This window comes from Chrysemys picta, chromosome 12, assembly GCF_011386835.1.
Source record: "Chrysemys picta bellii isolate R12L10 chromosome 12, ASM1138683v2, whole genome shotgun sequence".
In the NCBI taxonomy this organism is placed as follows: Eukaryota; Metazoa; Chordata; order Testudines; family Emydidae; genus Chrysemys; species Chrysemys picta.
Genome location: NC_088802.1, coordinates 17624333 through 17651057, shown reverse-complemented (window position 1 = coordinate 17651057; position 26725 = coordinate 17624333). Strand labels below are relative to the sequence as shown.

At 50.2% G+C, this 26725-nt stretch overlaps 1 protein-coding gene and 1 long non-coding RNA gene across 2 annotated transcripts; both read right to left on the bottom strand.

The window, feature by feature from the left end:
• Positions 1-1158: 1158 nt before the first annotated feature.
• Positions 1159-26725, bottom strand: LOC135975037 (uncharacterized). The gene is made up of 10 exons (XR_010592089.1): positions 26369-26725; positions 25516-25581; positions 16872-16949; positions 14702-14804; positions 10291-10842; positions 9157-9657; positions 8187-8246; positions 7487-7606; positions 6443-6568; positions 1159-3122 (listed from the first exon to the last, which is right to left on the bottom strand). It is a non-coding gene; the product is annotated as an uncharacterized LOC135975037 (long non-coding RNA).
• On the bottom strand, positions 21400-23376 carry LOC135975024 (mediator of RNA polymerase II transcription subunit 15-like). Its single transcript, XM_065565061.1, has 2 exons — positions 22557-23376; positions 21400-22011 (listed from the first exon to the last, which is right to left on the bottom strand). The coding sequence occupies exons 1-2, from the start codon at positions 23095-23097 to the stop codon at positions 21509-21511; spliced, it is 1044 nt and encodes a 347-aa protein (XP_065421133.1). The 5' UTR covers positions 23098-23376; the 3' UTR covers positions 21400-21508.

Below are 26725 nucleotides of genomic sequence, written 5' to 3'. Positions count from 1 at the left end.
CCTAAATTGCATGCTGGGCCTGATCAGGTAGGCATGCCCAGAGGCTGCTTACTGGATTGGGCCCATTAGCTGAGTTAACACAACAGTTGCAGGTGGTGAAGGGAACCTTCCTTTATAATCTTTAGCTTAGTGGTCATGGGATGTGGGAGACCCCCAGTTCAAGTCCCTCCTCTGCCTGATGAGGAGAAGGAATTTTAACACTCAGGTGAGTGCTCTAATCACTAAGCTGTAGTGTCATTTAACTTTGTTAGCCCAATTAATATTTAATTTAAGTTGGAAAACTTCAATAGAAGAGACTGAGGGAGCCCCAGATCAGGATATTCCATACCATAGTGATTAGGGTTCTCATCTCAGATGTGGCAGATCCCTGTTCAAATCCCTGCTTCCTCTCAGGTGGGGGTGGGGGATTGTCTTCCACATCTTGGGTGAGTACTCTAACCACTAGGCTAAAGGTTATAAGAGAGCTGCTTTCTGTCCCTCTTTCTCTCTCCCACCCCAGCTGTTTTGTGTAAACTCATCTAAAAGTCCTGATCCAGTTGGTGGCATCTGAGCACACCTGTCAAATCAGGCCCATTCACCGCTTAGGTGGCCTAATGCCTTTCTTACCTCAGTTCATGGATCTCTAGCAGAGATAGGTGCTGAACTCTGAGAGAAGCGTGGGACTTAGGATACCCCCTGTTGTCTGCATCTCCTGCTGGATGGCTTAGGTGGCTCCTAGCATGCTGGCTTTGTGGATTGCATTCAAAGGTGCCTATCGCTTTGCCTAGTGGCCTAAAAGTTAGGTGTTGTGATACTGATCATCCTATGCCTAAGTCCATTTTGTACATATTAGCCTATGTACCTAAATACCTTTGAGGATCTGGGCCAAACACAGTTCGATGTTGGTGAGAGATAGCTGGCTGACTGGATATTTTATGGACCTAGTGCTGCAACCCTTACTCAGATCTGAATTGTACTTACGCTTGTGGGCCTGTGCGATGGGGTTTCCACCCCACACAAGGCCTGGAGATCAAGATTAGGCCAATTAGGCCTTAACATTTCCTGGCTTTCCTCCATGTGCAGCCTATAGGTAAATTGGCATAACTTACCCCTTCAGGCCTTGTTTGGCCATGAACACCGCATCACAGCCTGCTTGCATGAATCTGCACCACTCAGGAGTAAAAGATGCAAAACCCAGAGCTTTTATTTGAAAGACTATTTATCAAAATCTTACATCTCACTATGAGGGGCTTACTTATACCAGTGCTTTGTCTTTCATTCTGCACAGACTCAGCAATATTGCCTACTCTAATGTGCAGTGTGGATCTCCATAGCATGACAGGGGAGGGATTGCTCAGTAGTTCGAGCATTGGTCCTGCTTTGAGGAGGGGGTTGGCCTAGATGACCTCCTGAGGTCCCGTCCAATCCTGATATTCTATGATTCTGCATGCAAAACATCAACTGCCATCCAAGGGAGTTCCACTTGTGGAATGAATGCAGGTCCATAGCAATTGGGATCACTAGTGATTCAGACTGTTGGGGAGTTGGTTTGTAAAGCAGGTTGGGAACCTCTGGTATGAAAAGCAACAAAGAGTCCTGTGGCACCTTATAGACTAGAGAGCTTCCAGATCACTGCAGAACTGTATCATGTTCGTGCGGGTGGTGGGGCAAAAAGAGAGTCCCCGAGATAGGACAGTCGCTTCTGCCGAGTTAAGTGTGGAGCTGGATAAATTGACGATATTGCTGTGTCTTAGTATATTCCTCAGTGGGATTTGAGGAAAGTGGCCTGCAGAATTTGGTATTGGAGAGTTGTCTGGCAGCCTCCTTTTGGTAGTCAGACCTGTTCATGATGACAACAGCACCTCCTTTATCAGCCTCTTTGATTATAATGTCAGGGTTGTTTCTATGTATAGGTCTATTCTATGTATAGGTCCAGACCGTCATTTCGACCCTCAGGAGGAGTCCATGTGGAGTTCTTCTTGTGCTGTTGGTGGGAGGGTATCTGAGTATCAGTGCATCAGTGCACTGTTCAGTGTCATCTTGAAAGTATTCTTTGAGTCGGAGATGGCGAAAGTAGGCTTCCAGATCACCGCAGAACTGCATCATGTTCGTGCAGGTGGTGGGGCAAGAAGAGAGTCCCCGAGATAGGACAGACTTCTGCCGGGTTGAGTGTGTCGCTGGATGAATTGACCATATTGCTGGGTGAGTTAAGGGTACCACTATTCTATCGTGGCCCCATGTGGCAGGTAGGATTTTAGACAGCTTGCGGTCCTTTTTCCTTTGTAGAAAGGTGAAGTGTGTAATGTAGCTCTCCTGTCTGATGTTAGTAAAGTCTGTTTGTGTGGAGGGTTGGTTATTTATGAAGGTCTCCAGGTTGGAGAGTTCTTTTTTGATGTTTTCCTGTTTGCTGTATAGGATGCTGATCAGGTGGTTCCTCAGTTTCTTTGATAGTGAAATTTCCAAAGGCAGGTATAAATATGCAGGCAGGAATCAGTCTAGAGATAATGAGGTTAGTTCAATCAGGGAGGGTGAGGCACTCTTCTAGCAGTTGAGGTGTGAAAACCAAGGGAGGAGAAACTGCTCTTGTAGTTGGCTAGCCATTCACAGTCTTTGTTTAATAATGAGCTGACGGTGTCAAATTTGCAAATGAACTGAAGCTCAGCAGTTTCTCTTTGAAGTCTGGTTCTGAAGTTTTTCTTTGCTGTAGGATGGCTATGCCTACCTTCATGCCTCCAGCTTCCATCCCGGACATACCACACTATCCATTGTCTACAGCCAAGCACTGAGGTACAACTGCATTTGCTCCAACACCTACAAGATCTTCACCAAGGATTCTCAAAACTACAATACCCGCATGAGGAAATAAGGAAACAAATCAACAGAGCCAGACTTGTACCCAGACGCCTCCTGCTGCAAGACAAGCCCAAGAAAGAAGCCAACAGAACTCCACTGGCTATCACCTACAGTCCTCTGCTTAAACCTCTCCAATGCACCATCAGTGATCTACAACCCATCCTGCACAATGATCCCTCACTTTCAGAGACCTTGGAAGGCAGCCCAGTCCTCGCCCACAGACAACCCGCCAACCTTAAGCATATTATTGGCTGTGGCTTCTGAAAGTTCCTGAGGAAGATGGCATCCACCTGAAATAAGAAAAATGGAAATAGAATATTAGACACAGCTGAACAATCCCCATTTTACCTCTCCCATTTGCTTTTATTGTCCATGTTAATATACTCTCAACTTCACCAGCCAGATGGATCTACATGACTCTTCAAAAGGATAAAATACAGAGCCGCCTTCCCCACAGTGAATCAGAAGAAGCAAGCAAAGAACCGTGGGTAGAGAACAGTAGACTCCAGTATATCTCAAAGTGTTTAGTAGAGCAAACTCCACTGATTTGCATGTCTAGCTAATCTGTATTGTTCTGGAGAAGGTTGCAGGAGACAATGCCAAGGAACTGTGGAAAACTAGATCCTGTTCCCAATCTCATAAGCATGAATAATTAGAGTCGCTGCTAAGAATTGTGTTTGACAATAGAGAGGAACTAGGCAAGGGCAGGAGAACTAGTGACTCCAGACTTTAACTGTAAAATTCATTTAATATTGCATATAACTGAGTCTGTGATAAAGGAAACAAGGCCCTCACTCTCACACAACAGAGAAGGAACAAGACAGCATGATACAGGGTAAAGATGAAATGTGGGGGAGGGATAGCTCAGTGGTTTGAGCATTGGCCTGCTAAACCCAGGGTTGTGAGTTTAATCCTTGAGAGGGCCACTTAGGGATCAGGGGCAAAATCAGTACTTGGTCCTGCTAGTGAAGGCAGCGGGCTGGACTCAATGACTTTTCAAGGTCCCTTCCAGTTCTAGGAGATAGGTATATCTCCATATTATACTTGCTAGAGGAATTCATATGACCCACATTTTTCTGTGCCCCTGCACAGAAAAATGCAAATTAAACCTACCGAGGGACACGGCCTCTTCCCCAGCAGCGCGTCTGTTCAACCATGCATCAAGCAACCTCAGAGAGAGGGGCGGGGGGCCAGGCATGCATGCCTCCACCATCACCGTTGGGGGGGGGGGGTGGTATGTGGTATGTGCGTGAACAATCGAGAGAGGGAGAGAGAGAGACTTTATCCCTCTCCCTTGCTACAACAGCTGACTGGTGTGAAAGGGGAGGGCTTTTTATTATACACAAGGCAGTCTAGAGGCACAAATGTAGTAGCCCTGCCTGAGTTAATTGATTCATTCTCTGAGGCATTAGCAACCTGACAATGGAGTTAGTAACATCGTTAAAGTTGCTGTTGTTGGTTAATTCATCTCATTCTCTGAAGCAGAAATGTAGCAGCCTGACTGTTACAGTGAATGTTGTTAATGTTGCTATTGTTAGTTAACTCTTCCCTTTCTCAGTCAATTTCCCCAGGAGCATAAAACCTGTAAAAGTTTTAAGGCCCCTACATTGCCAGAGTGATGTAAAGGAGCCTTATTATAAATGACAGTAAGGGAATCCTCAGCTAGGAAGATCTATGTGCTTTCTCACTTTATTTCTGTGCCAAAGGGGCACAATGGAGTTAGAATACAGCTCAGGATTTATTTTACTTACCCATTAAAAAAAAGACTTTGAGGGCAAATAAAACATTTACCAAAGAGTCAATAAAATGCCAGGACAATCAGAACCAAGCACTTCCCAAAGTACCCAGCCAGGTCCAGGACAATGATTACCAAAACTGTATGACTTTCATGTGTGAAAGTCTGAACAATTTAAAATGACAGTCTACTTTTTTTTTTTTTTTTTTTTTTTTTGCTGTTTTGTGTTCTGTAATGTAATTTAAATGAAAGGGTATTAGTTACCAAGTGTTTGTAACTTAACTTTCATGTGCTTAGGAAATGCTGAATAGTTATTGTGATTTTTCTGTATTGTAGTTTAAGTTAATTACCAAAACAGTTGAATCTGATGTGATTATATTGCATTATTTTGACAAATAAAGGATGCAGAATTTTGATTTTGATTTTTTTTTGGCACAGAATTCTCCCAGGGGTAAAGGATATTGACTTTTGAAGGACATGCTAAAATGAGAAGCTATGACCAAGTTTTGTCATAGACCAGGCAGTGCCCTGAGTGATCCAGAAGCTCGTGCTTCCTTAAAATGCCTGCAAGGTGTGATCATCCAACACTTTCTCTTTCAGGAAGATGATTGTCATATTACATGCCTCCACCCTATTCCCTACACTGACGTATCACCCTGTGTGGTGTTTGAGGAGGGAGGAACTGAAGAGAGACGCAGTATTTGCTGGGCAGAAGATGGCCCACTCTTCAGTTGGTCTGCCCGAGACTGTGAAGTTGGAGATGAAGAAGATCTCTGTCTCAAGGAAAAAGAAGCACAAACATTTGCATCAGCACATTCCCATTTTACCACCTCTCAGTAAGATCTGTATCAATCTGCTGCCTTGTAAGCTCTTTTGGGCAGAGACATTGTATGCTGCTCTTTAAAGCTCTGATGACATGATATAAATTGGAAAGTAAAGAATCATTCTTTCTTGATGTAAATGCTAAGATGAGAAGCAATAGTTGGGGGAAGATGTCGGTCGGCCAGTGTCCTGAGGAATTTGGTGCCTCCTTAGAATGCCTGGAGCAACATAATCATCTTGTATTTAGGTTTTCAGATAGATGGCAACTCTATTCCATGCTTTACCCTGAGCCTTTACTGACCCCTCCCCGCACAAAAGAAAGAAAGATGTACCTGCACAGTAGATCTCCTGTACTCACTGAATGGAAGAGGGTCTGCTCTAAATTAAATAGTAGTAAACTCCTTTGCCAAAGCAGTAACTGAGGCTTGGTCTACACTGGGGGGGATCGATCTAAGTTACACAACTTCAGCTACGTGACTAATGTAGCTGAAGTCAACGTACTGTCTTCACTGTGGGCCACTGTTGACTCTGCCTGCGCTTGTCACGGTGGCAGAGTACAGGAGTCGATGGGAGAGCGCTAGGGGGTCGATTTATCGCGTCTAGACTAGATGTGATAAATCGAACCCTGCTGGATCGATCACTGCCCACTGATCCGACAGATAGTGTAAACATACCCTGAGTCTTTGAATCACTCGGCAAATATGTTAAGACTTTCCCCTTCCACTGAAGTGCAGTGATAGGGGAGAATATGACAATCACTAACTAGATAGAAGCAGGGTGAAGTCAGGATTACGGGAAAGGTGTATTTGCATTGCAAGAGAATGTTAACGTGAGGAGGAATGGTTGGAGCTGGTTGTTGGTCAGAAAATGACAAGTGTAAAAGAGAATGTAGGTCTTCCTTACAATGACTGCAGAGAATATATTGTTATGTGTTTATCTTTTTAGAAATGTGGTAACCATATTGTCTACACCCAAAGCCCTGCACAAACTTGGACATGCACCCTCCCCAAAATATACATACAGATAAAGAAGTGAAGAAATCCCAATACTCACTCAGGGGTAGAGGGTCTGGTCTGTTTGGGGGAACTTTCATAAATCCCAAAGAACTGATCCTCGGGGAGTACAGCGGCAGGCAAGGGAGAGTCACTAATCAAGTGACGCCATGCTGGAGTATTCATCCTAAAATAACATGAATGGAAAGGAAATATGAGTATCAGGAAAGGAATTCTCTCTTGTATCTCCTGCCTCCTCATATACCATAATTTACATTAATAACACTGAATGATCCCACGGCCTGGTAAAATCAATGTTAATGTGACTTTCTTCCATCCTCTAATAAAATCTCTATTGTTTCATCAACAGAAATTTCAACTAAGTTTGGGGAACTGGGCTCCTGCAGACTCCTAAATTCTCATATCAGGATTATCATATTCTCATAAATGGGCAAGAGAGAGGAAAAGCAGTGAGCCCCATGACTCCCTAATCCCTATATGGCCATCAGCTGTCTCACCATGTGCTGTATCTCACCAGCCATTCTTCTTGGTCTTGGTCACTACCGAAGGCGAAAATAAACTCCATTGAATCAGGGATGGAGTGTTCCATTACTCAGGGGCAAAGGATTTTAGGGAATAATCTCTTTACAAGTGATTGAGATCTTTGGAGGAGCTCTCAGTTGCCCCTTCCCCAAACTACACTGTAGAAATACCTTTGTAAGTATGTTGTCCTCTTAGTAGAGCTGTTCCTCACCCCCTGCCTAACCTGCAGTCCCAGTGAAATACAGAGAGCAAAGTTGAGATCACACTAAACATGTGACTGCTGCATTTTCTGTTCCTAATTCCCTTCTTTTCTCACTCTTGAGAGCATCATAAACTAGAAAAATGGGTCCCAAGCTCCAGATGTGGGCATTCCCAGACTTTGCCGGGGTCCAGGCAGGACACCCCACCCCTCCCCCCCCGCAGCGAAGGAAGAGTTTTTTGAACAGTGCTGCATCCACATTTTCAGAAAGATGGGGGCCCTGTTCCATACATGTACCTGAAACCCTGCAGCCCCCAAAGTACTCTAACCTAGGGCATGGAGTATGCTCTTAGCCAGAATTACCTGATCAAGGATGGATCTACCTTTTTAAAAGGTGAGGAGGCTGCACTCGGCAAGACAAAGTAGGTTAGGGGCCAAAACATAGCTGACAATTTGGTGTGGACCCTTGATGGAACCTTCATCCTAAATTAAATAGAAACAACAAAATGTTAGGAATGGGTAGGGCACTGGGAGGAGTCTATCGATTTAGGGTTGGAATACACAGTCTGTTTATTATTCTGTTCCTCTGTGTAAAATGACAGACAATATCCCAATGAGTTCCTAATCAGAGTATTTTACCAATAACCAAAGCAATTTATGAACTGTGGGTTTAAGGAATGCTGTGAACAGTAGAGGAGCTAAAGGATTGCTGACTCCAGCATTGAGCAGGAAACCTGATTTAAAAGGGTGTCTTAATGAGTTTTTGAGGCACCTAAAACGATTATTTTCGGAAGGGATCTCTGAGAGGAACCCTGACATTTAACCACTCAAGTGTTAGGCGGTTCAGAAGGAGACGTGTGACACTATACACTAAGCAGAGCTGCCTGCAGGATTATGTGTAAAGCTGTCAGTGGCCTACATGTTATTCTGAGGCTTTTTGGCTACACTATGTGGCTCAAACTCAGACCTTTTCCCCTGTCACTCCCCGCCCACCGCACCCCCGCACACACACTCTGTCACTCTGTACAGTGTGTACAATGTAAAACTTTTCTTATCTTCTTACCAAGAATCCACCCTCGACCTTAGGTACTCCATCCTCCACGAATGGGTTCTGAGATCTTAACTGAATAAAAATAGAGAAATTTATATTAGACATTAGGGAAATCTTCCATGCATTTAAAGAGAGATGGTCGGACAATGGGAGTATCTTGTGTTCTGAAAGTGACCAGTGCCAGACGCTTCAGAAGGAATGAACATTACTGGGCAATTTCAAGTGTTGTACAGTCCCAGCTTCTAGCACTAGAGGTTTAGGATACCTGGAGCCTGGGGATTGAGTCTCTGACCATCTTGACTAATAGCGACTGATGGATCTGTCCTCCATGAATTTATCTAATTCTTTTTTAAACCCAGTTATACTTTTGGTCTTCACAACATCCCTTGGCAATGAATTCCACAGGTTGACTATGCATTGTGTGAAGAAGTACTTCATTTTGTTTTAAATCGACTGCCTATTAATTTCATTGGGTGACCCCTTTTTCTTGTGTTATGTGAGAGGTAAATAGTACTTCCCTACTTTGATAGATGGATAGAGAGATGTTGTGGTGATTGGTGCTCTCTCTCTCTCTCTCTATCTATATATATTTAGGATCACTGGCTAGACAAAGGATTATTATGGACTTGTGAAGATAGGACTGTTTTTCAGGTTGGTACTCATCTCATTAATGATAGGGCAAAGGAATTAATTAAACAATGAGGTGATCTCTGCAGTTGAAGATGGCCTTAAAACTGTTCCCATATCTCATACAATATCGCTCTGTTTAAGAGACTGATTAAGTCCTATTTAGGTTAAGATTCTTTCAGGATTTTCTTTGTTAGCTTTGTTTTCATTTGGAATCATCTAAGTTCAAAGTTACAGGAATAATCTATCTAATGCCCACTGAGAACTAGGCTGAAACCCCTGTGGCCCCACAACTCCATTCATAAAAAACCTCACACAGTTCTATTATATTGGGTACACGGAAAAACTCACTCACTTCTGAGGTCTGAATGCCAAATCTTGTAAGTACTAAAAACTCAAAATTGCTACAGTATAGCACGGCACCAACTGTCTCTCTCTGAGGCCAAGTTGAGCACTGACTTTTGTTCATTGCCTCAATAGCTTTGCTTGGGCTAGAGGATGTCACAATGAAGGCTGTGGTGCAATTGCCATGACAACCAGGTGTTAACTCACAAAAAGGGGGTGATGTAATGGCTGTTATATATGTGTGCACCCCTGCCCTGCTCATTTGTTTATGAGTATGTGCCCTCTCTAGAGACTAGCCCAAAAAGATAAATCAAAGCTCCAAGTTTAGGGAGAACTGGTGGTAATTCTCTTTGTGCTCAAGTGACAGAGGCCTATTTTTGCAGCTGAAGATCCTGAGTTCTGCTTCCCATGCTTGGCTAACAGCCGGCATCTCTGATGTCTGTCTGCAGTCAGCTCTAGTTCAGTAAAAGTAGTCCATCACAGAAGGTGTAGTTCATCACATGACAGGTAGCTAGAGAGAGGAGGATAGAACAGGCTGATCAGGAGATCTGGGTTCTTTTTATGGTTCTGCTTCGACTGACTGTGACTTGTAGAAATTGCTTAACATCTGTGCCCCAGGGACTGACTACAGAGAATATTTCAATGATCTACTTTGTCTTTTGAAGTAAAGTACCTGCTGAAGAAAAGCATTCTATATCTTTTTCATCAAGCCATACATTGTACAAATACATTTATAGTTATAAACTGACAACTGCTCTAAATATCAGATATTAAAGCAATACCCTAATTAACTCTTTCTGATCCTTTCATCATCAAATATTGAAATGCCAAACTTAATTAAACAACAGAACACCCTTGTGAAGTAATTAATTATTATTAATCTCATTTTGGTGGAGTGAGTGTAAGTGGTGTCAGGGAAGTCATTGACAGAGGTGGGAACTGAATTCAAGTTTTGACTTTCACACCCCTGCTCTAACTACTAACAAACACCGATAGGGTCTTAAGACATTTTGTGTCACTGACTACAGGTTAACGGATCTTACTTTTTAAAAAAAAACTGCTCCATGGATGTGATATCTCAAACTTTACTTAGCACATACTACGTAGATATGTAATACTACTATGTACAAAAGGGCTTAATTACCTTAAGTTCCTTTGGCCATTTGCCATTCACTCTAATTCCCTTAGTGTGGTATGCTACATGAAATGCTGTACCAAGAGTGTCTCTCTTTTGGCTTTTTAAAACATCTAATTAAGCATTGGTCTCTGCTGCTGTGGGTCTTAATTTTTATCTGATGTGATTTCTACATTCTTGCCAGAAAGCACCACATCTGAGATTGTCAGACATGATGGGTGTGATCAAAGACGTGAGCCCAGCTAAACATTAGTGCCCTGCCGTAGCTGTTCTGAAAGCCAGAGGTGCAGGGTTCTGCAGTGATTACAAGGAAACTGTTGAAGTAGAAATTATTGCCATGCAGCTGCTGTCACAGAGGTTTCAGGAGTGTTCCAGAACTTGGATGGTGAAGGAGATGGATTGTTGTGGCTGGATTCTTAGGAGGGGTTTTTCCTCAAAGGGTTCAGCAGTCTGGTGTGTTGGGAGCTGTTATTTCCACAAGTGCTTGGCCTAAGTTGTGCCCACAGCTTCTGGCCTTATCTGCCAGAACCGAGGTCATGTAATAGATGATTCTGCTTCTTTCTGTGCAGGAAAGTAAGTACAGATGTTCATTTAGTCTAGTCACAAAAAACAGTGTGGAGCAGACAGGTATTCTCTCCATTTTAAAGATGGATAAACTGCGGCACAGTTAGAATTAATACTGATAAATAGCCTATTAAATATCAAACATTAAATGTATCCGCTTTTTATTTATATGCGACACTTTTTATTTATCTCATGTAATAGAACTGTCATATTCACATGTACATTAATCAACGATATAATGCTTCCCTCTCTTAGTTTCTCCAAGTCTTTCTCCCAGTATCCTCATTTATTATTTATTTATATTCTTTGAAAAGAACACAGAAAACAAGAAAAAACGTGTCTATTTTATTTATCTATCACAACTTAATATTTGTCAAAAAAGCACATGAAATCCCTGATAGCACAGTATGAACTGTCATACAGACCTAGTCATTTCACAGGCTGTCAGTACTGCTTCCTCTCTCTAGTTTTTAAATTCTTTTTTCTGATTCTACGTTGTTTTTAGTTTCTAATTTTATTTTCACTTTTTTTGTCACTTTGGCAGAGATATGCACATGACCCCTGAAAGCACATATTTGTTGTAGTTGTGTGCTTTTTCAGATATCCCAGTCATGTGTAACTCACAGAGTGATTTTGTGTGGTAACATGCTGAGAAACTACTGAACACATTTGAATTCAGCATCAAACTAAACAGAATGACTGATGGCTGTGGAGGTGGGAAGATGGCAGAATGCAACTCATTCATCAGAATAGCTCGATATTCATAGATTATAAACAAATGTTCTCTATTACTAACTGCTGTTGGAAAGAGATTTGTGTATCTGGTAATGTGGGCTTCATGGCAGATTTTAATAAAAGCCATAGAAAGGTCATAGTTATGTTAAAACTATGTAGTTGACACCCCGACTGAAGGCGTCACACGTCAGTGGGCGGGGTTATGCAGATCAGCAGTGTCTGACGGCAACACAGACCTGCTGGCTGAACCCAAGGAAGCGCCGCCAGCCCCATTTCCCGCCAGCCCCATTTCCCGGACAGGAGAACTGAGGCCCAGAGACACTGAGTGAAGTGCCCGAGGGCACCCGGGAACGGGAGGCTGGGCCCGGGTTCTTTTTCTTAAGGAAGTTTCTGCCCTCCCGGCTCCCCGGTCTGGCCTGCTCCTGGGTCGCTGGGCGTTGCAAGGGCGGGGCCGAGGGGGAAGGGGCGGGCCGAAGGCGGGGCCTTGGAGGAAGAAGCGCCGCAGGGCAGGGCCGCCAGGAGAAGGGGTGGTGCAGGGGCAGGGTCCTGGGGAGAAGGGGCGGTGCGAGGGCGGGGACCTGGGGGAATGGGCAGCGTGGTGGTGGGGACTCTGACTCGGGGAAGAGGTGGCACGGGGGCAGGGCCGCTGGGACAAGGGCTGGTGCAGGGGCAGGGTCCTGGGGAGAAGGGGTGGGGCAAGGGCGGGAGCTCGGGTAGAAAGGGCGAGTGTGGGCGGGGCCTTGGGGAGAAGGGGCGGTACGAGGGCGGGGCCTCATGGAAAGGGGCGGTGCAGGGGTGGGAATTAGAGGGTGGGGGCAGCGCGGTGGAGGGGCCTCGGAGAATGGCAGCTTGGACTCGGGGAAAGCGGCAGTGCGAGGGCAGAGTCTTGGGGAAAGGCGTGGTGCGGGGGCAGGGCCTTGGGGGAAGGGACGGTGCGGAGGCGGGCCCCAGAGGGGAGGGGCAATCCGGGAGCAGGGATTGGGAGAAGGGGCGAGTGAGGGCGGGTGATTGGGGGAAAGGGGCTGGTTTGGGGACCGGGTCTTGGGGGAAGGGGCGGGGCAGGGCCAGGGTTTCAGGGAGAAGGGGAAACGCAGGGGCGGGAACTCGGGGGAAGAGGCGGTGCGGGGGCGGGGATTCGGGGGAAGAGGCGGCGTGAGGGCAGGGGATCGGGGAGAAAGTTAAGCGCCTTGAGTTTGTTATACCAATAGAATAAAAACCAGCAGGATCTTATTAAGAGGGATAAGGCAAAGATGCCACATTTATTGTAAATATAAGTCCACTTGACATGTTCTTTGGCTGATGGATACTCCCTTTCTAGGCTGGCACCTCCCTAACCATTCATGTACATCAAGCATTCATCAGCATACATTCCATATCTTAACCATATTTTAATGTACTGTCTCCACCACTTTTGGGGTGTGTGCTAATTCATTTGAGACTCCTGGCCCTTTAATCACACGGGGCGGGGAGCGGGTCTGTTCCTAGGAGCCGTTGCTGTTACAATGAAGTGAAAGTCACTTAACGGCTTATAGCATTTCTTTACATTGTATCAATTACAGAATAAACTGCCTGTAGGGCACAGAGTCCATTACCGGCTTAAGGCTCACAGCAGGGGTGGTAACAGTGTTCACTTCCAGAACAAAGTCAATTAACTTGTTTGTAAGTTTTACATAGTAATAAAGTATCTTTCACAGGACAGATACAATCAATGGTTTCTACAGACAGTAGCTTACAAGTTTTAACAGAAGACCCAAGAGATTGTTGTACTTTGTGAAACTGTTGGATTTTAAAGTGTGGGGGACAAATTATGGGGGGTTCACTGTCACTTGGGGGAATCACTGTTAGTACCTTCTTTAATATCCCTACACGTTCCCCGCAAACTCAAGCTAACTTCCCCCCATAACCTCCAGCCCCTGGGGTGCCAGGGAGGGACCATGGGCAGCGGAAAGCAGTGTTCACCCTAGATACGTTCCTCCTGGCCTGACTGCCCCCGAATGATGGCACAGCTCTGACCCTGCTCCCCATGGCGCTAGCCCTGCCATCCCCCATCAGAATTTCCCCTCACTTGCTCAGTGGCCTGGCGGAGCCGTAGCGAGCCCCTAGTGAGGGAAATCCCTTTGCCAGTGCCACTCCTGTTGTGGTGGAGGGACAGCGGCCCAGAGCTTCATGCACCAGCCTGGGACAAAGACACCCCGGGTTCAGGTCCTTACTTGGCTGCAGACTCCCGGGTGTTCTCAGAGGTGTGTCTCTGCCCTGGAGAGTCAATGTTGGGGGAGGGGGCTTGGCCACGTTTCTAGTCTGGTGAAAGCCCCAGCGTTGCCACGGGCAAACCCGGCATCAACGCGCGTCTGCCGCTGTCGCTTATTTCACTGGCCGAACAGAAAGAGCCATAGGGGCAAACGTGCTTGGACACCAATAAAACAGTATCGGCCCATGAAGGGTTTGCTGGCGCAATGGGACGGGTGAGCCAGCAAAGCCTCCTGACGCACACTCAGCTTATACCAGCCAAAGCTTCTCTTGGCACAGCTGGCACCGGTACCCAGATGAAATAAGCGACAGTGGCGAAAGGACTGCTCTGCCAGCGTAACAGCATCTACCCAGGGGCTCTGCCAGCGTGGCTGTATCAGTTACAGGGGGGGATGTTCTCTCTCATGTCCCCGTAACAAACCCGTACCAACAAAGCTTTTGTGTGTAGACCAGGCACATGTCTCTCTGTGCCTCAGTTTCCCCATCAATGCAATGGGGCTGACAACAGAGCCCTGCCCCACAGGGGCATGAGGGGAGAAATCCACTGATGACACAAGGAGGGGATGGAGCAGTTGGGCAAAGGGCAGGTGTGTGGAGTATCGGGCTGTCTTGCACGCCTGGTATAAACCATCAGTAAGAGCTGGTAAAGCCAGGGAGGCAGGGCCCTCCTCCCCCAAACATCTAAGCCAGCGATTCCACCTCTCACAGGGTGTGAGCAGCCATGGTGAGTCCCTGCCGCCCTGAGCTGGCGTCAAACCCAGGGCCCTAGAAGGGAAAGGTTCCCGCTCCGAGCCACGTTGAACACTTAGGGTGGGGTGTCGTATCTCAGCGTTCGCCCCGTGGCTCTGCTGCTCCAAAGCGCGGCACCCCTCACCTGGCTCTCGTAGGCAGGAAGGCCACGTTGATCTCCTTGAGGGTTTTGATGGCCTTAGTGATCCGTGACTTGCTCAGCCTGTTGAACAGAGGCTCAGGACAGGCTGCAAAGGAAAGGCAGTGGGTGGGAGTGACAGGCACATGTAGATAAATCTCTGATCATTTTTATATGACTTTACATTGTGCCTCTTCATATAACCTTGTGGTGGGTCTACCCACGTGTGACCTCTGTTTTCATGAAATTTGTATCAAAGCCTCATATAGAAACCTTGTATTGATGAGCCTTGGTATATGGAAACTTTGTATCAAAGCCTCATGTAGAAACTTTGCATTGCCCTTGGTATAATGTTATAGCCCCTAAAGATAGAATAAGATAGAAGAAAAATGTCTTTTTGCTAGCAGCAGAACAAGATCTCCCCCCACCCCACTCTAAATCAGGGCCGGCTCCAGGCACCAGGTTACCAAACCAGTGCTTGGGGCGGCCACTTCAGAGAGGGGCGGTACGTCCAGCTGTTCGGCGGCAATTTGGCGGACGGTCCCTCACTCCTGCTCGGAGCGAAGGACCTCCCACCGAATTGCCGCTGCAGATCGCAATGACGATCGCGGCTTTTTTTTTTGGCTGCTTGGGGCGGCCAAAACCCTGGAGCTGGCCCTGCTCTTAATCAATTGCCCTGTTGAATGAATGAATTGTGGATGAGCAAGGCATGGAAGGCAGCACCTCCAGACAGCCTCAACATTGGAGAGGGGCTGGGAGCCAGACCCAAGGACAATAAAACGTGTCAAGTGGTCTCATTAAAGACAAGCAGACATACTGATGGCCTGGGGGAGGGGGGGTTAGGAGCCAGCACCTTTTTTTGGAAACACCCTCTTTGCAGCATTGGGACAACACCCAGAAGGAAGCAGCACAAAGGACCAATGGACACAGACACAGAGTTTGAATCTGGTATAGATTTGCATAAGAGGAAAGCTGCTATAAAAGTGAGGTGTCTTGCAGAGGACCCTGGGTCTCGTCTTGTCAACATGGGAGCATCGATCCAGATCTGCAGAAGCCCGGCTCCACCCCCTCCCCCAGGGCCGACTCCAGGCACCAGCCCACCAAGCTTGTGCTTGGGGCGGCACCTGGAGGGGGGCGGTTCTCCGGCTGCGGCAGCAGGCTCGCCACCCTCCCCCCTGCGCTCCAGCTGGTCTGGGAGAGCGGCCCGCGGCCGGGCTCAGTGCCCTTCCTGCCGCGCTTGGGGGGGAGAAGGGGCGGCGGGAGGCCTGGTGCGGCAAAAAAGCCAGAACCGGCCCTGCCCTCCCACATCTAACTCACCTGGCCAGTGCAGGTAAGGGGAGCAACTGTTTGGTAACAACAACAAGATGGAATGTGCGCTTGTGTGTGTGTGTGTAATATATATATATATATATATCATATAGATATGATACGGTGTTAGTGAATACATGTATTACTAATAAATGTGGCGTTTTGCCTTATTCCCCCTGAAAAGATCCCGTGCAGTGCTTTAAGTACAACACACAGGGCTGAGGACCCCCAGCACAGCGCCAGCCCCACGGATGGGGCCAGGACGGGCACAGCGGGGCAGTAGTGCTGCACATCTGTGGGGAACCTGGGCAAGCCAGCAGGGCCACACAGGAGTCAACGATGAGTCCAACCCCCCCGAACCAGAGTCACGCCGGGTTCTCGTCTTCTGCAGCATCAGCAGCGAGGGGAGCGGGGGCACAATCTCTCCTATGCACACCCTGCTCTCAGCCCCCCCGCAGGGGGAAGTGACTGGAGTGTACAACTCCGGATGATGCACAAGGAGGAACAGGGACATGGGCTCTGCTGCCGCTGTAATGGGGAGAAGCAGATGTGACTCTGACACACTGGGTATTCTGGTGGTGTCCCATCCCCCCACCCCAGTTGGGACTGATGGAGCAATGCATGCTGGGAATGGTAGCCAGAGGCCCGCTGCATGCTGCATGTGTCTGAGAGTCATGCTAGCGGGAGGCAGGCCCGTGGCGGGGAAGGGATAGGTGGGGTTGTTTGGTCTGGCCTGCATCCCCCTGCAGGAGGGCAGAGTGTAATCAGGGTGCTGCGCATTGGCCTGCCGGCAGAGAGAGACCCCCATGCCCCAATGTGCCACAGGTCAGGCTCCCAGCTGGGGGATCCCCCACCCCCCGATACTCACTGTCGATGAAGAAGATGTGAGCCACCCTTGTAGGTGAAGGTGGGTGCCCTGGAAGTCATTGATCAGAGCCTGCACCGACTGCAAAGGGGAGAGAGGGGGGTTGTCAGCACCAGCCAAGACCCCTCCCTGCTGCCCAAAGGGCCCAGCCCATGCCCAGCCCCTGGGGACTCAGGGCCCAGCATGATGCCCCCCCACAGTTTTTGATTCCAGCTCTAACCACTAGACCCCACTCCCCTCCCAGAGGCAAGGGTAGAACCCAGGAGTCCTGACTCCTAGACCACTCCAAACTCTGACAAGCCGGTCAACTTTCCCCGCAGCCAAACCAAAAGCTCTCCATGCGATGTAGCCACGTGCCACTTAGAACAAGCCTCTTTAGCCAGCGCCATTGAATGAGTCCTTCCAAATCCGGACCTAAAACCGAATTAACTCAATTGCTGGGAATGAAACCAGATAATCCGCCTTCTTCCTTCCCCGCCTGCCGCTAATCTGGATTTGGGATGTTAAAAATGCAACAACTGGCAGCGAAAAGAAGAGACACGTGGGAGTGAGTGTAAGGCCAGACGGAACCATCAAATCATCCAGGCCGACGTCCTGTTCGACAGGCCAGAGAACTTCCCCAGGTCTCCCTGCACTTAGCCAATTACCTGCGTTTGGCTAAAGCCTCTTCCGCAAAAGCTGGCTCTGAAACCCCGCAAAGATGGCGAATCCACCCTTCACCGGGGAGCATCAATCACCCTCCCACTGCAAAATCGGTGCCTTATTTCCAATCTGATCTGGTCCGGTTCTCTCTTCTAGCCAGTGGTTCTTGCTCTGCCTTCCCCACTAGATTGAAAAGCTCGTTGGCACCCAGTATTCTTCTCTCCTGGAAAGGACTCAGACACTGAAATCAAGTCCCTTCTCAGCCCTTTGCTCCCCCCACTCCCAGCTCCACCAGTGCCCCTCACTCCTATCCGCAGCCCCCTGCTACCCCAGCCCTGGTCTGTCCCCCACCAGCTCTGCCAGTGCTCCTCACTCCTGACCCGCAGCTATTCCAGTCCTGGGTTCCCCCCCTCATGGCTCTGCAGATGCCCCTCACTCCTGACCTGCAGTCCCTGCTATTCCTGTTCAGAGACCCCTCTTGAACTGGGGCAGTATGGCCCAGCCCAAGTATTCAAAAGTCACATGTCAGGCCCTCCTAATTGTGCGATTTACTGAGGAGAAGCTAAGGGTACGTCTACACTACGAAATTAGTTCGATTTTATAGAAGCCGGTTTTATTGAAATCGGTTGTATACAGCTGATTGTGTGTGTCCACACAATAAAATGCTCTAAGTGCTCTAGTCGGCGGACCGCGTCCACAGTACGAGGCTAGCGTCGACTTCCGGAGCATTGCACTATGGGTAGCTATCCCACAGCTATCCCACAGTTCCCGCAGTCTCTGCCGCCCCTGGGAATTCTGGGTTGAGATCCCAATGCCCGGATGATGCAAAACAGTGTCGCGGGCGGTTCTGGGTACATGTCGTCAGGCCCCTCCCTCCCCCGTCACAGCAACGGCAGACAATAGATTCGCGCCTTTTTACCTGGGTTACCTGGGTTACCTGTGCAGACAACATGGAGCCCGCTCAGCTCAGCTGAGCTCACCGTCACCATATGTCCTCTGAGTGCCGGCAGACGTGGGACTGCATTGCTACACAGCAGCAGCTGCTAACTGCCTTTTGGCGGTAGACGGTGCAGTAGACTGGTAGCCTTCATCGGCGATCTGGGTGCTGGCAGCCGTGGGGCTTGCCTTTTGGCAGTAAATGGTGTATTATGACTATTAGCCGTCCTATTACAAGTCGAGTCATCGCACGTTAGCAGAGTCTTCCCCGAGCAGCCGATTGTGCAATAGGCCTGAAGACCATCGTCATACGCCGCCCCGTATTTGCTGCCAAGCACCCAGAAAGATGCCGAGGGCTATCAGTCACGCTGCACCGTCGTCTTAAGATGTAAAAAACAGATTTGCTCTGTATTCATTTGCTTCCCCCTCCCTCTGTCAAATCAACGGCCTGCTAAGCCCAGGGTTTTCAGTTTAATCTTTGGTGGGGACCATTCTGTGTGACAGTTGTTTGTGTTTCTCCCTGATGCACAGCCACCGTTCTTTATTTTAATTCCCTGTGCCTGTACGCCATGTCGTCACTCATTCCGCCCTCCCTCCTTCCCCTAGTCCGTCAGATACTATGTTTGCGCCACAGCTCAGAGAGCCGAGAAGCGGTTCGCGCCTTTTCTTTGAATTCTGGGTTGAGATCTCAATGCCCGGATGATGCAAAACAGTGTCGCGGGCGGTTCTGGGTACATGTCGTCAGGCCCCTCCCCCCTCGTCACAGCAACGGCAGACAATACATTCGCGCCTTTTTACCTGGGTTACCTGTGCAGACAACATACAACGGCAAGCATGGAGCCCGCTCAGCTCAGCTGAGCTCACCGTCACCATATGTCCTCTGGGTGCCGGCAGACGTGGGACTGCATTGCTACACAGCAGCAGCTGCTAACTGCCTTTTGGCGGTAGACGGTGTAGCATGAGTGATAGTCATGGGGCTGGCAGCCGTAGGGCTGCATTGCACCAGCCCCTTGCCAGGCGATGGTATATTATGACTGATACCCATCGTCGTCGTACTGGTGTGGCTGTCAATCATGGCCACCTGGGCAGACATGCTACTGTTTCGATGATGATGGCTACCAGTTGTAATATACTATTTTCTGCCAATTGCCCAGTATTGTCTGCTAAGCACCCAGAAGAGGCCGAGGGCGATGCTGGGTGCTGGCGGACATGGGGCTGGCAGACGTGGGGCTGCATTGCTACACAGCAGCAGCCCCTTGCCTTTTGGCAGATGATGGTATTTTATGATTGGTATCCGTCATCGTCATATTGGTATGGCTGTCATTCATGCTGCACCGTCGGCTGCCACCTTAAGATGTAAAAAATAGATTTGTTCTGTGTTCATTTGCTTCCCCTTCCTCCGTGAAATCAACGGCCTGCTAAGCCTCCTATCCCGCCCTCCTTCTCCTGGTCCATCAGATACTACTTTCGCGCCTTTTTTCTGACCAGGCGCCATAGCTAGCACTGGGATCATGGAGCCCGCTCAGATCACCGCGGCAATTATGAGCACTATGAACACCACGCGCATTGTCCTGGAGTATATGCAGAGCCAGAACATGCCAAGGCGAAACCCGGACCAGGCGAGGAGGTGATTGCAGCGCGGCAACGAGAGTGATGAGGAAATTGACATGGACATAGACCTCTCACAAGGCACAGGCCCCAGCAATGTGGAAATCATGGTGTCACTGGGGCAGGTTGATGCCGTGGAACGCCGATTCTGGGCCCGGGAAACAAGCACAGACTGGTGGGATCGCATCGTGCTGCAGGTATGGGACGATTCCCAGTGGCTGCGAAACTTTCGCATGCGTAAGGCCACTTTCATGGAACTTTGTGACTTGCTGTCCCCTGCCCTGAAATGCCAGGATACCAAGATGAGAGCAGCCCTCACAGTTGAGAAGCGAGTGGCGATAGCCCTGTGGAAGCTTGCAACGCCAGACAGCTACCGGTCAGTCGGGAATCAATTTGGAGTGGGCAAATCTACGGTGGGGGCTGCTGTGATCCAATTTGCCAGGGCAATGAAAGACCTGGTGATAGCAAGGGTAGTGACTCTGGGCAACGTGCAGTCAATAGTGGATGGTTTTGCTGAAATGGGATTCTCAAACTGTGGCGGGGCCATAGACGGAACCCATATCCCTATCTTGTCACTGGAGCACCAAGCCACCGACTACGTAAACCGCAAGGGGTACTTTTCAATGCTGCTGCAAGCCCTGGTGGATCACAAGGGACGTTTCACCAACATCAACGTGGGATGGCCGGGAAAGGTACATGATGCTCGCGTCTTCAGGAACTCTGCTCTGTTTCGAAAGCTGGAGGAAGGGACTTTCTTCCCGGACCAGAAAGTGACCATTGGGGATGTTGAAATGCCTATCGTGATCCTTGGGGACCCAGCCTACCCCTTAATGCCATGGCTCATGAAGCCGTACACAGGCAGCCTGGACAGTAGTCAGGACCTGTTCAACTACAGGCTGAGCAAGTGCCGAATGGTGGTGGAATGTGCATTTGGACGTTTAAAAGCGCGCTGGCGCAGCTTACTGACTCGCTCAGACCTCAGCGAAAAGAATATCCCCATTGTTATTGCTGCTTGCTGTGCGCTCCACAATATCTGTGAGAGTAAGGGGGAGACATTTATGGCGGGGTGGGAGGTTGAGGCAACTCGCCTGGCCGCTGATTACGCGCAGCCAGACACCAGGGCGGTTAGAGGAGCACAGCAGGGCGCGGTGCGCATCAGAGAAGCTTTGAAAACGAGTTTTGTGACTGGCCAGGCTACTGTGTGAAACTTCTGTTTGTTTCTCCTTGATGAACCCTCCAACTCCCCCCCCCCCGACCCGGTTCACTCTACTTCCCTGTAAACCAACCACCCCACCCCACCCTCCCCTCCCGCTTGCAGAGGCAATAAAGTCATTGTTTTTTCACATTCATGCATTCTTTATTAGTTCCTTACAGAGGTAGGGGGATAATTGCCAAGGTAGTCTGGGATGGGTGGGGGAGGAGGGATGGAAAAGGACACACTGCATTTTAAAACTTTAACTCTTATTGAAGGCCAGCCTTCTGATGCTTGGGCGATCATCTGGGGTGGAGTGACTGGGTGGACGGAGGCCCCCCCACCGTGTTCTTGGGCGTCTTGGTGAGGAGGCTATGGAACTTGGGGAGGAGGGCTGTTGGTTACACAGGGGCTGTAGCGGCGGTCTCTGCTCCTGCTGCCTTTCCTGCAACTCAACCATACGCTCGAGCATATCAGTTTGATGCTCCAGCAGACGGAGCATTGCCTCTTGCCGTCTGTCTGCAAGCTGACGCCACCTATCGTCTTCAGCCCGCCACTTGCTCTGTTCTTCCCGCGATTCAGCCCGCCACCTCTCCTCTCGTTCATATTGGGCTTTTCTCATCTCCGACATTGACTGCCTCCACGCATTCTGCTGTGCTCTATCAGCCTGGGCAGACATCTGCAGCTCCGTGAACATCTCGTCCCTCGTCCTACGTTTTCTCTTTCTAATGTTCACGAGCCTCTGCGAAGGAGAAACATTTGCAGCTGGCGGAGGAGAAGGGAGAGGTGGTTAAAAAAGACACATTTTAGGGAACAATGGGTACACTCTTTCATTACAAGGTCGCATATTTCGGCTTGCAGGCAGCCATCGTAGGCCACAGTGTTTTGGCTTTTTTAACCTTCTTAACATGCGGGAAAGGTTGCAAACAGCAGCGCATTTCCCATATCAAGGATGAATTGGGTTGTCCATTTAAAATGGGGTTTCAATGTAAAAGGAGGGGGCTGCGGTTTCCCGGTTAACATGCGGCACAAACACAAGTAAACCACCCCCCCCCCACACACACACACGATTCTCTGGGATGATCACTTCACCCCTCCCCCCACCGCGTGGTTAACAGCGGGGAACATTGCTGGTCAGAAGAGCAGGAACGGGCGCCTCTGAATGTCCCCTTAATAAAATCACCCCATTTCAGCCAGGATTGCTTTCTGGAGATGTCCCTGGAGGATTTCCGCTCCATCCCCATACACGTTAACAGACTTGCTTGCTTTTTTTTTGTAATGTTTACAAATATTTACAAAGTTACACTCACCAGAGGTCTCCTGTGTGCCCTGAGGGTCTTGGGTGAGTTCGGGGGTTACTGGTTCCAGGTCCAGGGTCACAAACATATCCTGGCTGTTGGGGAAACCGGTTTCTCCGCTTCCTTGCTGCTGTGAGCTACCTACAGTACCTCCATCGTCATCTTCCTCGTTCCCCGAACCGTCTTCCCTGTGTGTTTCTCCAGTGAGAGAGTCATAGCACACGGTTGGGGTAGTGTTGGCTGCACCCCCTAGGATCGCATGCAGCTCCGCGTAGTAGCGGCAAGTTTGCGGCTCTGCCCCGGACCTTCCGTTTGCTTCTCTGGCTTTGTGGTAAGCTTGCCGTAGCTCCTTAATTTTCACGCGGCACTGCTGTGTGTCCCTGTTATGGCCTCGGTCCTTCATGGCCTTGGAGATCTTTTCTAATACTTTGCCATTTCTTTTACTGCTACGGAGTTCAGCTATCACTGCTTCATCTCCCCATATGGCGAGCAGATCTCGTACCTCCCGTTCGGTCCATGCTGGAGCTCTTTTGCGATCCTGGGAGGACTCCATCACGGTTACCTGTGCTGATGAGCTCTGCGTGGTCACCTGTGCTCTCCACGCTGGGCAAACAGGAAATGAAATTCAAACCTTCGCGGGTCTTTTCCTGTCTACCTGGTCAGTGCATCTGAGTTGAGAGCGCTGTCCAGAGCGGTCACAATGAAGCACTGTGGGATAGCTCCCGGAGGCCAATAACATCAAATTCCGTCCACACTACCCCAATTCCGACCCGCAAAGGCCGGTTTTATCGCTAATCCCCTCGTCGGAGGTGGTGTAAAGAAACCGGTTTAAAGGGCCTGTGACGTTGTGCAGTCTATATGGTTTTATAAAAACTTGATAATAAGTCAATATAATGTAACTGAGATAGTTTTAGAGAAAATACGGTAATAAGTGAATGTAAGTAACTGGGATATGCCTCACGCAAAAGGTCTCTTGTAAGGTATCATTACAAAGCTTATAATCTACTGAGTGTGATCATCTGATTTGTATAAATGTACCACTCTTGTATCTAAAACTAGAAATATAAAATGTAACTCTGAGGGCCTATTGTAATTGTGTAAAGTGTGGACCATTAATGATGGTTTGGAATCTTGATGACTCCCATTGTCTGCAGATGGCTGTATTTACCTGTGAGTCTTCCTGTATATGTGTGTGCTGGCAAGTGAGTAATGAAGTCTTGCAGTGACATGTGATCATGTCACCTGAACTGGAATCCATCTTTAACCTGGTGCTTTTCCAGTGAGGGGGGGTGGAAACCCAGAGAGACAAAGAGTTCCCGCCTTATGCAAAAGATATATAAAGGGGGGAAGAGAACAGAGAAGGAGAGGAGCCATCATGAAGAATCCCCTAGCTACCACCTGAGCTGCAACAAGAGCTGTACCAGGGGAAAGAATTGTGCCCAGGCCTGGAAGGTGTCCAGTCTGAGAAAAACTTACTGAAACATCTCTGAGGGTGAGATTATCTGTATTTAGTTTGATTAGGCATAGATTTGCGCATTTTATTTTATTTTGCTTGGTGACTTACTTTGTTCTGTCTGTTACTACTTTGAACCACTTAAATCCTACTGTCTGTATTTAATAAAATCACTTTTTATTTAGTAATTTACTCAGAGTATGTATTAATACCTGGGGGAGCAAACAACTGTGCATATCTCTCTATCAGTGTTATAGAGGGCGAACAATTTATGAGTTTGCCCTGCATAAGCTTTATGCAGGGTAAAACGGATTTATCTGGGTTTAGACCCCATTGGGAGTTGGGCATCTGAGTGCTAAAGACAAGCTGTGAGCTGTTTTCAGGTAAACTTGCAGCTTTGGGACAGGAGATTCAGATCCTGGGTCTGTGTCTGGAGCCAGACGGGAGTGTCTGGCTCAGCAAGACAGGGTGCTGGAGTCCTGGGCTGGCAGGGAAAACAGGAGCAGAGGTAGTCTTGGCACATCGGGTGGCAGCTCCCAAGGGGGTTTCTGTGATCCAACCCGTCACAGGGCCCTTTAAGTCGAAAGAAAGGGCTTCGTTGTGTGGACGTGTCTAGGCTTAATTCGGTTTAACGCTGCTAAAGTCGACCTAAACCCGTAGTGTAGACCAGGCCTAAGAGAAGAGCTAAGGGTTATTAGCACCACTGGCCGTCCTGATCTGTGGGCCACTTTTGCTCTGTCCCAGTTCTGGGGGCAACCATGGAACATCAGAACTGAATCCACTTTCCAAGGGCCTTTTAAACCCCAGATCTGTGGTCTGGATTTAGCCACAGGCCCCGTCCACTGCAGCCTGGGCTGGAGATTCAGCAGTGGGTTGGGCTTCTGAAGTAACACAGCCCACACAGCGGGTCAGGGTGTTGCCAGAAGACATAGCAACTAACCCCTCAGAGTCCAGCATGCACAAGGCAGCGGAGGCCATGCTGATCAGGTGTACGGCTTTAACTTGTTCTCTCCTACGTTACAGCTCTAGCCTACGCCAGCTCTGCGCTGCGGCCGGGCAGAAACGTACTGCTTCACTACGGCACAAAGTGGCCATGACGTCATTTTTCTCCTCGCGCGCAGCCATTACCCGTTCTGACAGGCTATTTATAACACTAAGTTCACTAGTTTTCGGAGGTGGTCGGGGGGAGGAGAGGGGGTACAAGGTGGAAGTTTCGCCTAGGGCGCAAAATATCCTTGCACCGGCCCTGGTGGGAGTCACCCCGATGGAAAGAGACGACAATGCCCCCCAAGATGCAGCTCCTATGGGAGGGGGCAGCGCTTGGGGGCGGGGTGGAGACCCTGCTCCCCGTGCTGGTGTGTGACAGACTGACTCCTAATCCTCCCCAAGGGCACAACACCTCCACGAGCGCCCCCCTCTGCACTCCCAGAATCCCCCAACTGGGCCCTGCCCCCCCAGATCCACACCCGACCGGACCCTGCCCCCGACCGGGCTCAGACCCCCCGGCTCCGCACTCACTCTTGCGCACCACCGCCTTCAGCCCGGACGGGGCCATCTCCGCCTCCTGTCACGTCCCCTTGAGTCCTGTGGGTGGAACTGGGACTCAGCTGTGCGCAGGGTGGGGCTGGAGTCAGGACTCCTGGGCAGGGCCGGCTTTACCAATAGCGGGGCCCGATTCCTGGGGGCGGGGCTTGCTGCAAGCCCCGCCCCCAGGACCCGAGCCGTGCCACGGGGGGGGGGGCTGGGGGGACCCGAGCCACGCCGCGGGGGGGGGCCGCGCCGGGGGTGGGGGGGGATCCCAGCCGCGCCGCGGAAGCCACGCCTGGGGTGGGGGGGGGCCGAGCCGCGTTGCGCCGCCGGGGGGCCGGGGGGACCCGAGCTGCGCCGTGCCGCCGGGGGGGCCGGGGGCCGGGGGTACCCGAGCCGCGCCGCAGGAGCCGCGCTGGGGGGAATCCCAGCCACGCCGGGGGGGGGGGGGACCCGAGCCACGCCGCGCTGCGGAAGCCGCGCCGGGGGGGGGGGACCTGAGCCGCGCTGCGGGGGCCGCGCCGGGGGTCCCAGCCACGCCGGGGGTGGGGACGGGCCCGAACCGCACCGCGCCGCCGGGGGGCCGGGGACGGGGGGACCCGAGCCGCGCCGGGGGGAATCCCAGCCGCGCCGCGGAAGCCGCGCCGGGGGGTGGGGGGGGATCCCAGCCACGCCGTGGAAGCCGCGCTGTGGGGGGGGGACCCGAGCCGAGCCGCGGGGGGGACGGGGGGCCCCGAGCCGCGGGGACTGGGCCGGGCCGGAGCCAAGCCGGGCCAGAGCCGCTGGGGCCTGCGGGATGGGCGCGCCTCCCCAGAGCCCTTCTCCCGCCCCCACCCCAGCTTACCTCGTACTGCCGGCCCGCCCCTGCTTCGTCTCAGACTTCCCGCAAATCAGAGGAGGGGGCGGGGCGTTCAGGGGAGGGGAGGAGGGGCCGGGGAAGTGAGCTGGGGGCAGGGCGGGGTTGATAGCTGCAGCGCGGGGCCCTCTTGGCGCAGGGCCCAATTCAGCCGAATCGGCTGAATCGGCCTAAAGCCGGCCCTGCTCCTGGGTTCTGCCCCTGGTCTGCTCCTGCCCTTGTGCATGCCCTGGCCTCTCCCTGCTGTGCTCTGGGGAGTGTCTGTGATACTGGCGATGGCCCCTAGTGACACTGCACTTTCTCCCAGATCCCCCGCCCTCACGCCACCTCTTCCCCCAAATCCCC

Bases quoted from the DNA above. Each gene is read 5' to 3' on its own strand.
- LOC135975024 (XM_065565061.1), bottom strand. From the start codon at position 23,097: ATGGAGTCCTCCCAGGATCGCAAAAGAGCTCCAGCATGGACCGAACGG. The intron at 22,012-22,556 runs GTGAGTGTAACT...CTCCTCCGCCAG, and splicing joins GGGCACACAGGAGACCTCTG to CTGCAAATGTTTCTCCTTCG.